The 13,373-nt window shown below is 39.6% G+C and overlaps 1 protein-coding gene across 8 annotated transcripts in view; it reads right to left on the bottom strand.

Moving 5' to 3' along the window:
- Positions 1-5,133: 5,133 nt before the first annotated feature.
- Positions 5,134-13,373, bottom strand: part of SLC6A12 (solute carrier family 6 member 12) — a 42,648-nt gene continuing 34,408 nt past the window's right edge. For 7 of the 8 annotated variants that reach the window (XM_056799095.1, XM_007503786.3, XM_007503790.2 and 4 more), the window contains 3 exons: positions 12,273-12,373; positions 6,855-7,025; positions 5,134-6,333 (listed from right to left, as the gene is read on the bottom strand). In XM_056799095.1, coding sequence (XP_056655073.1) covers positions 6,196-6,333; positions 6,855-7,025; positions 12,273-12,373 — 410 coding nt within the window. In that variant the 3' untranslated portion in view covers positions 5,134-6,195. The remainder of the gene's footprint in view (positions 6,334-6,854; positions 7,026-12,272; positions 12,374-13,373) is intronic. The other variant, XM_007503789.3, reaches the window with a different exon arrangement.

The following is a 13,373-nucleotide window of genomic DNA, read 5'->3' as shown; positions in this document are numbered from 1 at the left end:
CTCTAATACCTTTCTTCATCCTGTTTGTAATTAAACTCTATAAAAGGTTGACTGCTGACTTGAGTTTCATTTAGGAATTACATAGCTGAATTCCTTGGCGATCTTAAATTAATATATATCAGTCTTTTAAAGTGATTTCCTTGTCACAGGGACCACTCACTGGAAGCCCAACCGAGAAATGGAACCAGTTCAGAGATGCAGTGAAGGAAACATCAAAGGCAGTCCTAGGCCCAAAACAACGCAACCACCAGGACTGGTTCGACAAGAACAACACTGCTATTGAAGACCTATTGAGCAAGAAGAACAAAGCCTTTACCACGGCACAGCGTGAGAACAGGAAGATGCAAGACATATGGTGGGAAAAAAAGGCAGAAGAAATCCAGCGGTTTGCTGATACGAAAAACTACAAACAATTTTTCAGTGCCCTCAAGACTGTCTATGGGCCATTAAAACCCACCACCACTCCCTTACTATCCGCTGACGGTGACACTCTCATAAAAGATAAAGAAGGCATCAGCAACAGGTGGAAAGAACACTCAGCTTCTCAGCTGACCCTCTTCAGTCGACCAAAGCGCCCTTGACCAGATCCCCCAAAACCGCACCATTGAACAACTTGACATCCCTCCTTCAATAGAGGAAGTCCAAAAAGCTATTAAACAAATGAGTGCAGGCAAGGCACCCGGTAAAGACGGGATCCCAACCGAGGTGTACAAGGCCTTAAATGGAAAGGTGCTCCAGGCATTCCACATAGTGCTGACCAGCATATGGTAAGAGGAAGACATGCCCCCAGAACTCAGAGATGCCTCCATCGTAGCCCTATACAAGAACAAAGGCTCACGAGCATCCTGTGACAACTACAGAGGCATCTCACTACTCTCCACTGCTGGAAAGATCCTCTCCCGTGTTATACTCAACAGACTCCTGTCATCTGTTTCAGAGCAGAACCTGCCTGTATCACAATGTGGCTTCCGACCAGATCGCAGCATCATTGACATGGTCTTTATGGTGAAGCAAATGCAGGAAAAATGCCTTGAGCAGAACCTGAGTCTCTACATTGTCTTCATACACCTGACAAAGGCGTTCAACACAGTGAACAGGGATGCATTGTGGGTGATCCTCAGCAAGCTCGGTTGCCCAGCAAAATTCGTCAAACTGATCCAGCTCTTTCATGTCGACATGACAGGGGAAGTCCTATCTGGTGGAGAGACTTCCGATCGTTTCAACATCTCCAATGGTGTGAAACAAGGCTGTGTCCTCGCTCTGGTACTATTCAACCTATTTTTCACCCAAGTATTACGACATGCTGTGATGGATCTAGACCTGGGCATCTACATCAAATACCAACTGGATGGCTCACTATTTGACCTTCGCCGCCTGACTACAAAAACAAAGACAACAGAGAGACTCATCCTGGAAGCTCTCTTCGCAGATGACTGTGCTCTCATGGCCCACCAAGAAAATCATCTTCAAACCATTGTGGACAGATTCTCTACCGCAACAAAACTGTTTGGCCTGATCCTAAAGATCAGCCTCAGCAAAACAGAGGTGCTGTTCCAACCTGCACCAGGGAGGCCAACTAACCAGCCGTGCATTACAATCAACAGCACACAGCTTTCTAATGTCAACACTTTCAAGTACCTGGGCAGCACCATTGCCAACTATGGGTCCCTAGACCATGAGATTAATGCCAGGATCCAAAAGGCCAGCCAGGCACTCGGGCGGCTGCTCTCCAAAGTCCTCTAACACAGAGGTGTAAGTACTGCGATGAAGCTCAAAGTGTACAACGCAGTGGTCCTCAGCTCGCTCCTGTACGGTTGTGAGACATGGACACTGTACCAGAAGCACATGAAACAGCTGGAGCAATTCCACCAACACTCCCTCCGGTCAATCATGAGGATCCGATGGCAGGACCGAATCACCAACCAGGAAGTCCTCGACAGAGCCAACTCCACCAGCATCAAAGTAATGGTCCTCAAAACCCAGCTACGATGGTCTGGACATGTCATCCGCATGGACCAACAGCGAATACCAAGACAGTTATTCTATGGTGAACTGTCAACTGGACTCAGGAAACAAGGTCGACCAAAGAAAAGATTCAAGGATCAGCTAAAGTCAAACTTGAAGTGGGCTGGCATTACACCAAAGCAACTAGAACTTGCTGCCTCTGTCAGAAGCAGCTGACGAACCCACATTAACCATGCTGCCACCACCTTTGAAGATGAGTGACATCGACGTCTTGCTGCTGTGTGTGAACGCCGACACCAGGCCACAACCGCACCTCCCGTAACAACTGGCGTCCCATGCCCCATGTGCCACAAACTCTGCACCTCAGCCTTTGGACTCCAAAGCCACATGAGGGTACACCGTAGATGAAACTGCACAAAGACAATAGTCATTCTCGATCACCGAGAGACTACTACTATACTATATATACATTATTAATATTCATTATTTATTGATTTTGTTCTTCCCTCACCCTCATTTGGGTGGGAGACCAAAGAGTCTTGGACTGTAAAACAAATAAACAAAAAACTGGGAGATGAGGCAGTTTAGCCTCAGAGAACTCTTGGCAATTTGTTGAAAGGACATCCTCTAACATGACACAGAATGATAGCAATAGAATGATCTGATATTAAGTAGGGAGGACTTTCTAAATCCTGCTTAAGTTAGCCAGAGATTTCAGATAGAGGGTCTTGATGAGTAGAAATGAAAGTTTAAAAACAAGCAAACAAATATCAACAGCATGTTTTATGAGCCTGGCTCCTGAAGCACAGAATTTCCTTTTGTCTATTATAGTTCTGGTGCTTAGAATGGTCTGAGTCCCTAAGGAGATTTCCCTAGGCAGCTGGCTGGGTGTGCCTGGATCTCAGCTTTCTAAAAGAGCCGTACCTCAAGAGATGACAAAAACCACTTCTCTTTGGGCTAAAAATGAGTAAGTGGTATTCCTCTTGTCTCTCCAGTCAGCAAGGAGGCACTTTCTTTCTTCTGATGGCTTTCCTCTTGTGACCACTGCTTAATTAGTGAAGTTTCTCTTAGAAATGATGATAATCAAGCTAATATCTTCATTCACTTCCAGTTTTTCAGAGTTAACAACTTGTTTAAATGTATTTGATTTGGGAGTTATTGACTATGCATTGACTGGTTATCTTCTCATCTTTGGGCAACGAGGTGGTGCAGTGGACAGAAATCGGGAAAATTCATCTTCTTGAATGTAAATCTGGCTTCCAACACACACTAGCTATATGATCTTGGGCCAGTCATTTAACCTTGTTTGCCTCTGTTTCTTCATCTGTCAAATGAGCTGGAGAAGGAAATAGCAAACCACTCCAGTATGTCTGTCAGGAAAACTTCAAATGGGGTCACAACAAGTTGGACATGACTGAAAATGACTGGACAACTGAATCTTCTCATCTTTATCTTTCCCTTCAATTTGGTGTATAGAAAAGATGATTCAAAAATGACTAAGATATCAGTAACCAATCATTTTCTATTTGTTAATATATAGTTAATTAGATTTTTTTGTCATGTTTTCAGTGTCACCATGTTCAAACTTTGAATCAATATAAAGAAAAAAGTTTCTAACAAAGTTTTCCAATAATGGAATGGGTTACTATGGGGGATGGTAAATATCTGATCCCTTGAAATGGTGACCAAATGAACACCTGTTGAAAATATTGCAGATAGCTTTAATAAAAGCTTTGAGTAGAGATTGGACCAAGTGATCTCCTAAGTTCTTCTCAGCACTGAAATGTGATGATTTGAGGTAAACTTACTCCTCTTGTCCATAGGATAGGATTTGGGTACAACAGGCTCTAAATAAGTGGGCTCTATCCTTGGCTGTTACCTCCCCCAAATTGGTCTCCACTGGTTGAGCAGTTAAGTTAACTCTCTCTTCTCTCTCTTTGTTCCTCCTTCTTCCCCTGTACTTATCCTACCAAGCCCTGGCCTTGGCTGAGAATAATTATGTCCTAGACAAGAGCATATCAGACATTTATACTAGAGATAGCCATTGTATTCAAGACTTGGAAGGGAGGAATATAAAGGCTTAAAAAACATACCAATTTGGAGAAACATTGGGAAAATGGGAGCACTCCACACACCATTGAGGCATTTAAATCCATAAAGAGGCTAGACTATAAGAAGTATTTTTCAGAAGCTGAGACATTACTAGGGCAAAGTCGAAAGATTGTTCATTGTATTTCCCAACTCCATGCCTCATGATCCCACTGATACTGTCACTAATCCTGGACATGATATGGGTACTAAGGCCAAGCAGAACACAAGCAATTTGCCCTGGCTGGATAGAGTTGGATGAGGGTGTAAGAAGAATGACATCATGAGTGGTAGTGACAAGCAGAAGAGGAGGGTGACCCTAATGAAGCCAAAGCAGGAGACAGCATGGTTTTTCCCTTCAAAATGTCTATGTCCAGTAGATTGTTTTTTCCCCTCAGCATTTCCCTCATTGTCCCCTTGGGGGCCACAGTTGCTTTTGGAGAAGGTAGTGTGCACCACCCGGGTTGTTAGTGACCTGGAAGAAGGAAGCATTTGCCTCCATGTCTGTACTGCTGGGCAAAGCACTGGTGTACTCATGCCAGTTATGGATCTGGTGGTAAGAGGCATAGGAAAGTAAGTTCCCAAACATGCTAAAAGTCTTCCCTCTCCCCCTGAAGGGAAATCAAGGAATAGTTTTCTATCCTATCTCTTCTTCCTTGAGCTTCCCCCAAAGAATCTCCCAACTCATTCTGCCAGAGGTCTGGCCATAAGCAGGTACACAGATTTTGCTTCTTGATCACTAACAAGTTTAAAAAAAAGAATGGAGAGTAGGAACTGAGGTCTTAAATTATCCAAAGGGAGTCAAAGACTGAGACTAAGAAAACAGGAATGCTAGCACCTTGATCCCAGCTCCTATGGGTTCACTGAAGTTGGTCTGATTCAAAGGATGTAATATAATCTCCCCCATATGTAGGGAAAGTTGCCCAGCCAGATCATACCTAGTGATCAGCATTTGCCTGATATTCAAAAGAAGTGAGTCATCTTTGGTAAGTTCCCTTCCTTGTGGCTGCCTTCTCTCTCTGGCTACAAGGAGCCATTTTGAAGTTAATAAGAATGCCTTTCTCACTATCCCCAAAGGGCTCCAAGAATGTCACAAATTTATTTCTATGTCCTGCTTTAAACTTTCTTCCAAAGTAGAATAATTTGTACAAGTCCAGGTAGGGGTAAAGGGGCTAAGGAGGGCAGGGGCAGAGGGGAAATGGTGTGTACAGTTTCTCCTTTGGCGATTGTCCCCTTGCCCCACTTTCCAGTGCTATTGTTTCGGATGGAATGAAAACACGAAACTCTGGGCTCACTAATGAGGAACAGTTACTTCCAGAGATCTAGGACTTTGTGGAAGTCAATAGTAACATGGCAAAAACTTTCCTTTTGGTTGGTTCTCCTTACCTGGGGGGTAAGAGTTTCCATCATTAAGCTTTAGGATTAAAATCACTAGATTCTTGATTCTGTCCTTTCTCCCCTTCCCATTTCCCCTGTTCCAAGGGAAGACTATTTCTAGGACGATGTTGAAGACATAACTGCCTACTAATCAATTTTAATGGAAGCACTGAAACACAATGGGCATATTTTCTAATGCATTCCAAGTCTTTCCATGTTTCGAGGGGACCCCCAAATCAACACATAGTACATTTCACATGAAATCTCCTTCCATCATGGTGCATTCTATTTATAATCCTCTCACCAGAAATGTGCTCCAACAGAGATCCCCTCCTCAACACACAACCTATACTGTATGGGCTATGGCTCTTAGAAGTTCTCTCATAGTGTGACATACTCTAGTCAAATAACCCTTTCTCTCACCTTCCTCTAATTCTCACAACATACTGATTTGCAAAATGATTCCTTTCCCTTCGTAAGACAGTGTGTTCCAACAAGACATCTCTTTATCACATGGCATGTACTAGTGAGAGTATCTTTAACCAACTCATTTATGCTCATCCAGGAAGAAGCAGTTAGGAATATAGCTGTACCTCCTGAGGAAATGATAGGAAATTGGCCCTTGCTACAAGGGAAGGCATTTTCATTCCCATTTTTTTTGCGTGGCAGAATTAGAACAAGGGGGTGAATAAGGGAATGCTATCTGATAAGAAGGCACTGAAGAGTCTCATCTCATTATTAATCTCTCCAAGTTCCCACCATGGTCTACAGGTGAGTCTCTTTCTCCAAAGTCATCAGTTCTTCTTTAGCTGGAGAAAATGAACAACTTGGCCTATGAACACCATCGGAATACTGCTTGGGCTGCGGCAGATCCAAGGCTGGGGAGATAAGTTGTTGAAGGCGCTGTGGAGAGAACAGATAAGATGGAGATGGGTAGAAAGAGAATCATTCTTAAAATCAACCAGTCTGTGTAAAGTGGAACCTACTTTCTCTTCTTACAACTTGCTGGATCAGCAGAGATCAGACCATTACCTGATATTTGAACATGAACAGAGTGGAAATGACCTGGCACCTCATTCATTTACAGTATGGCAGATTTCTTCGCACTTACCATATGGTGCATTCCATTGAGTCTCTTTTTACATGCACACACAGGTATACAAAACATCCACAACACAATGCCTTCCGATGAGACTCACTCCTCTACTAATAAAATGCATTTTAATAGAACTCCACTGGGTTCTGTGAAAAATGGCAAAGGGTGCCCCCTTAGTTTTATAACATGATATAGCATCCCAGGTAATCCTTTTAGCCAACCTCCATGTGAACTCTCAGGTCACAGATTTTGTTCCTTGTATGAGGTCTCTCTGCAGTCCTTTTCTATCACCTCTCCCATCTCCCACCTTCTTCTCCTATCCTCTTACCTTCTTGAAGGAGCCTTGGCTCTTCAGTAAGCCTATAATGAAGAAGAGTGGAACACAGACCATGGAAGAGAGGGCCAGCATCCAGCCAATTGAGTATCCCCATGGTGGGTACACATAGACATTGTTATATTTGAGGGGTGTGTACTTGATCATGGAGAACAGAAATGTGGCCTGGGTAAAAGAAGGGACAGTGATTGGTAGGAGGGTGGTCCATATGATGAACCATAAATCGCAGAATCAGATTAAGAGTCATTTAAGAATTGGACTTCAGTGGCCATCTTAACCAACCATGCACAAAAGTAATCCTCATTTAACCTACCTCTTTTCACATGATAGCTCCTCAAATACTTGAACTCAGCTATCATGTATCCCCTGATTTTTCTCTTCTCTAAGTCAAACATGCTAATTTCCTGCAACCAAGTCTCATATGTCAAAGACAAGTCATTCACATCCTTGGTTTTCCTCATCTGGATATTCTCTGATTTCTCAATGTCCTTCTGGAGGCATGGTGACCAGACCTGAACACACTACTCCAGATGTGGTTTGATGATGACAGACTACCATGAGATTATCACCTCTCTTTTCCTGAAAGCTATGACCCCTCTTCATGCAGCTCAAGATCTCACTGACCTTTTTGAACTAAATCATATATTAATCTTGCAACCCACTAAAATCAAAGATGTCCTTTTCAGAATAATTACTCTCTCCATGCCTTTCACATCACATATTTTTGTACCCAAGTACAAGTCTTTACATTATCCCTATTGAATTTTGTCTTATTAGATTTAGCCTACTCCCTAGCCTGTTGAAATCCTTTTGGATTCTGACTCTTTCATCTAATATATTATCTATCTTTCTCAGCTTTGTGTCATCTGCAAATATAATGAGCATCTGCCTTAATCCAAGACACTGACAAAATACATTAAACAGCATGGGACCAAGCACAGGTCCCTGGAGAACTCCAAAAAGACCTTTCACCATGTTGACATTGAGCCATTAATAATTATTTTGAGATTAACAGCTACTGCCCATCCAACCATTCAACCCTGAATTCATCAATTCTAAATTTATCTGATTGTATTATCTTCTAATCTAGGTTTCTCTATTTTCTCCACAAGGATATTATGAGATACTTTATCAAAAGTTTACTAAAATGATCAACCACAGTTCCATAGGACCAGTCATAAAGTATACTACCACCTGCCTAATAGAAGAGTAATGGTCTTAAGGTACAAAATGAGAAATATATTTTGGAGCATTAGAAATACGTGTATGTGTTTTGCTTTACTATGTTTATTGCTTACAGGGATTGTATTTTATTCCTTTTGGGATGAGATTTGGGACAGAGGGGAAACAAGAAGAAAATGAAAAGAAATTGAAGTATTTTTAAATGCACCCCCCCCCCAAAGAAGTCCAGAGGGAACACAGGCAAGCAGGATAACTTTGAAAGTAACATACTAAAAATAAATATATATGCATATATACAGATATATATTTAAAACAAGTTGTATGTAATTTATCATTTTATCTCTAATCCTGTTTTTCTGTTCTGTCTTGTTGACGGAAACATTCTCTTTTTCTATGGCTGTTAATGGCAATTTAAAAAAGTTTAAGTGTGCTAAAATCTAGGTAAATTATATCCACAGGATTCCTTCTGCTAGTTTAGCAATCCTGTCAAAAAGGGAAACAAGTTAGATGGCATGACCATGATGAAATCATACTGGTTCTTTGTAATCACCACTTCCTTTTCTGGATGTTGGTCAACCATATCTTTAATGATCCTTTCTAGAGCTTTTTCTAGGAAACAAAATCAAGGTCAATAGCCTATAATTTGTGGACTCTTTTTTTTTCTTTCTCTCTCCCTTCCTTCCTTCCTTCCTTCCTTCCTTCCTTCCTTCCTTCCTTCCTTCCTTCCTTCCTTCCTTCCTTTCAAAACTAGGATATTTACCAATTTCTAATCATACCATTATTTTTCTTTTCCCCATGATCTTTCAAATATTGTTGATAGTGACTTGAATTCATCGAGGACTACTAAGTGACCTCTTACTATCTCCTTACTTATTTTGTGAGTATCATTTTCCTATTAGTCATTTTGGTTGGTTATTTCCAATGCAAAGGTCATTCTTCTTTGAAGAGAAAGCAGAAACAAAGTAAGAATTTAGCAGTTCTGCTTTTTTTCTCAGTTGTCAGTTATCATCCCATCCATCCCAAGCAAAGGTCCTAAACCATCTTTGATCCTTGCTCCTCCCTCCATATAACCTAAAGTGCCTATTGTTTTTATCTCTCCTCAGCTCAATTTCAGTTTTAGTTTTATGAATACAACTGCTTCTTCCATCTTCTGTATGTTACTCTCTTTTAAATATAAATCTGTTGGTTAATTTCCTGTATATCCACAAAGGTCTTTTCAGATAAATTCCGTTTTTCTTCTTTACTAGAATTGTTTCTATCTATGTCTTTAATTCTGGAACACCTCGCTTCTCTCCTGGGCTAACTTCCCCAACTCATTTCACTCCTTGGGTTCATTACTATCTTCTCTGAGCCTTTTGAAATCTGCTTTTTTTTTTAAATCTGGGGTGCATGTCATATTATGCAAAGGAAGAGGAAGAGGAGGATGGAAGAGGAAGAGAAAGATGTTAGAGGAGGAAGATAGAGGAGAAAGAGAAGAGAAGAAAAAGGAGAAAGAAAAGGAAGCAGGGAGGGGAAAGAAAGTTCAAGTAGATGTTTGAAGTTCCCTATCACTAAAATATGCCTCAGTGCAAGACTTATGTTTCCTAAATTCCTTTATTTCTTTTTTCTGTATTGGAGTGGGTGGCATAGATTTTCTAACAAAAGCAATTCTATTGTCCCTCCTTGACTTTTGCCCAAATGATCTCCATCATGCCCCCTCCTTCTGATTCCTGGATTTTCTTACATGAGTTTACCTTCATAAAATACTAAGCTACCTCCTTCTTCTCCCCTTCCCCATCTTTTGATTTATTTTAATTACTTTGAATAAGGCATTTATATTAAAAAGCCATAGGGCAGTCATGTGGTGAGATGACACCATGAGGTCAAATTTACCACCTTGTATTAGGACATCTTGTTGTTGCCTAAACATGGGCCATTTGTTGTTCTTTTTTGTTTGTTCTTGCTCTTTATAATATCTAACTTTAAGAATATATATAGGCAGACTTCTCATTTGTCCACTCTTTTTGATTAAAGCCTTTTTGATTAGATTTGCATGGCATCAACAGATTATGTTATGTATACTACATGTTTAGTCAAAAATCTGTCATCCATGTAAACTGGGATCCAGAATCTAGAACACATTCTCAGATGCCACCTTTTTGGTCACTTCCCAAGATAATTATTTTTTTTTCTTTCCGCATTCCTTGGCTTCAATGAGCATCACTGAAGAAAATACAATTTGTGCTCCATGGTTTTCAGTTTCTTTGCCAAGTCTTCATAATCAGTGACAATACTTTTGGGGTTCTTTCTGATACCATTTTTTTCTCATTAATCACTAAAAATGAGAATTTTTCAACCATTTTGGTAAGTCTTAGGAGATTCTCTGTTATTGTCAGTCCCACCCCTGCCCATTCTCTGTACCACCAAGATATGGCAAAGGTTGAAACACAAGGAACCTTGGAAATACGGAAGGTTAGAGTCTGTGTATAGGGATGAGGCTGGTGTTCTCTCCAAAATGAAAAAACAATCAGAATTGTTGAATCTTTAAGCATTACTTATGAAGTCATTTAGACTATCCTGCTGCTTTCAAGCAGTATGCCCTTAATCATATGAGAATTCTAGCATCAAGGATGTTGATGCTTCTACCACCAAAGATGACTTTTATTAAGGCATTTGAAGGGTCAGCACAAGTCAAATGTACTTCTTTACTAAAAATAACTGGAAACAGATGAGAAATCCAACAAGAATTGGAAGTAGTGAATCTCTTTTAGAGGATGCAAGAGAAAACAGGATAGGAAAGTTGTGAGATCCTTTACTTACATCCATGATAGAAATAGGGAATGAAGGAGATATGAGGGAGGGAAGGAAAATACTGGGATGTAGTGAAAAGAAGGATATATTAGCAGTCAGGAGAGTACCAATTCTAATACTTAATAGTTATGTGGACTTTCGAGAGTCACTGTCTCTTTCACTTTCCTCTTCTGAAAAAATGGATATAAAATTTGTATAATCTATCTTATGGGTGGGGAATTTACTTTATACACCTTAAAGTGCTCTAAAAATGTGAGTTTTTCAGACTGAATACAGAGAAGCATGCTAAGGCCCTTTCCTAACTCATTCCTAGATATCATTTGAATAAAGTGAATTGAGTGTCCTTAATTAAAGCCCTTGGTCAACAAATCTTATGTAAACTCAATCAAAGTCCCATAGAGACAACTTCACACAATGAAATGATTTTTCCTCCATTCTTCTAAATTTTGAATTAATCTTCTTTTTTTAGAAAACAATCAAGTTAAGGAAGAAGCTGGAAAATACATGAAACTAAGATGATGTAGAGGGAATGGCCTTTTTATTAGCCAAAAGAAGTTGCCTTGGTTTTGGTTATACTCTGGACAAGATCTTGTTTTTCTGGAAGGAAATCATCCCCAAGGATGAACCTCACAACCTGGCTATTATTCTGTTTGATGAAACAAAAACTCTAAGCAGAATTTTCTGTGTTTGACTTATTTTATCTTGTTTCTGAATACTATAAAATATGTGAAGATTTTACCTAGCCAAAAAATTTCAGTAAACATTAGAGACCATGTAAAGTATAGAAATATATGTAATGTTTACATCTATTATACATCTATGTACATATGTTGGTAATGTTTATATATACATGTATATTAATATATCTATCATTGTAATATGCATATGTTAATACTAAGGATATGTGTGTGTCTATGGATAGAGTGTCAATCCTGGAGTCGGGAGGACTTGGGTTCAAATCTGGCTTAAGATATTTCCTAACCATATGACCTTGGGTAAATCACTTAACCCCAATTGCCTATCCCTTACCACTTTTATGTCTTAGAACTGACACTAAGACAGATGGTAAGGGTTTAAAAAAAAAGGAGAGAAAGAGGCAGAGGTGAAGACAGGGGCACAATTAGCTACTTGAATAAGTAGAGAGAAGATGGTTTTGACATTAAGATTGGACCAGAATAATCTCTAAGAGATATTGAGAAGACACACAGGACTATTACTGAAGAGAACTATTGATTACAATAATAAACATAATAGACATGAATTAAGCACCTATCATTTGCATAGCACTGTGTTGGCACATAGGATAAAAAGACAAAACCAAGGTGCTTATTTACTGTACTTGATAAGAAAAACAGAACATATGGCTTAGATTTCTTTTTTTCCTACTTTTCTAAGAGTTCTAGTATGGGAGTAAAGTAGCTGGACTGAAGGATAACATACCAAGCAAAGTCCAGGAGTTAGGAAAAGCCAGCAGATCTTCACCAGTGGCCATGGCCGGTAGCCAATCATGTCTTCAATATTATCATAGAAACGGTCAGCTCCTGTAATAATGGGCATAGAGGGAGAGAGAGAGAGAGAGAGAATGGCAATGAGAGAATGGAGCTAAAAAGGAATTATCATGATAATTCTGTGTTCCCAACTGGAGATGGGAGACAAGAACAGGGGAAAGGAGAAAGGGTGTCTTCTCAAAATTATCTCTGGGAAGCTCCAAGATAAACCCAAGGCATTCATGATTTTCAAAAAACACTATCCACGGCCAAAGAAAGAACTACTGGAATCTGATTGCAAACCAATGTACAACATCTTTCCTTTTATTTCCTTCATCCATTTTTTATTGTATATGTTATATGTATCTTCAGTCAAAACATGGGGAATATGGAAATTTGTATTGCATGGATGCATGGATGTAACCTATATCAGACAATTTATTGCCTTGTGAAGGAGTGGGAGGGAGGGAAGGAGAGAATCAAAATTACAAACTGACAGAAAACAATTGTTAAAAATATATGTAGTTGAAAAAATATGAAATTTTAAAAATAAATTATCATTGAGAAATGATGAAATGGGGAGAATATAGAGTCTATCAAAACAACAGTGAATCAGTGTAGTATAAAGATCTGAAGTCAGGAAAGATGTGAGTTCAAATTTTTCTTCAGACACTTTACTATCTATGAAACCATGGGCAAGTCATTAAACCTCCTATAGTCTTGGCTTCCTCATCTGTAAAATGGTGAAGATCAAAAAGATATAATGGATTATTGAAAAATGCTTTGCAAACTTTAATGCATTATATACAGATTACTCTTCTTTTTAGAGAGCTCCTGGTTTGTCATATATTGAAAATCAAAAGAATGAGAAGGTCTATTCTCAGCTTTGCTATCAAGTATCTGTATGACCTTGGGCAAGTCAAGTGGCTACTATGTGTAGTGTCAGTTACCTCATATGACAATGGCAAGGAGAACTCCTTGCTTGTCTAACCTTATGGGGTTGATACAAAATTTAAAAAAAAATACTAGTTGTTTAAAAAAATGCTTAGAAATT

Source organism: Monodelphis domestica, chromosome 5, assembly GCF_027887165.1.
Source record: "Monodelphis domestica isolate mMonDom1 chromosome 5, mMonDom1.pri, whole genome shotgun sequence".
Classification (NCBI taxonomy): Eukaryota; Metazoa; Chordata; class Mammalia; order Didelphimorphia; family Didelphidae; genus Monodelphis; species Monodelphis domestica.
This window is presented reverse-complemented; position numbering and strand designations above follow the sequence as displayed.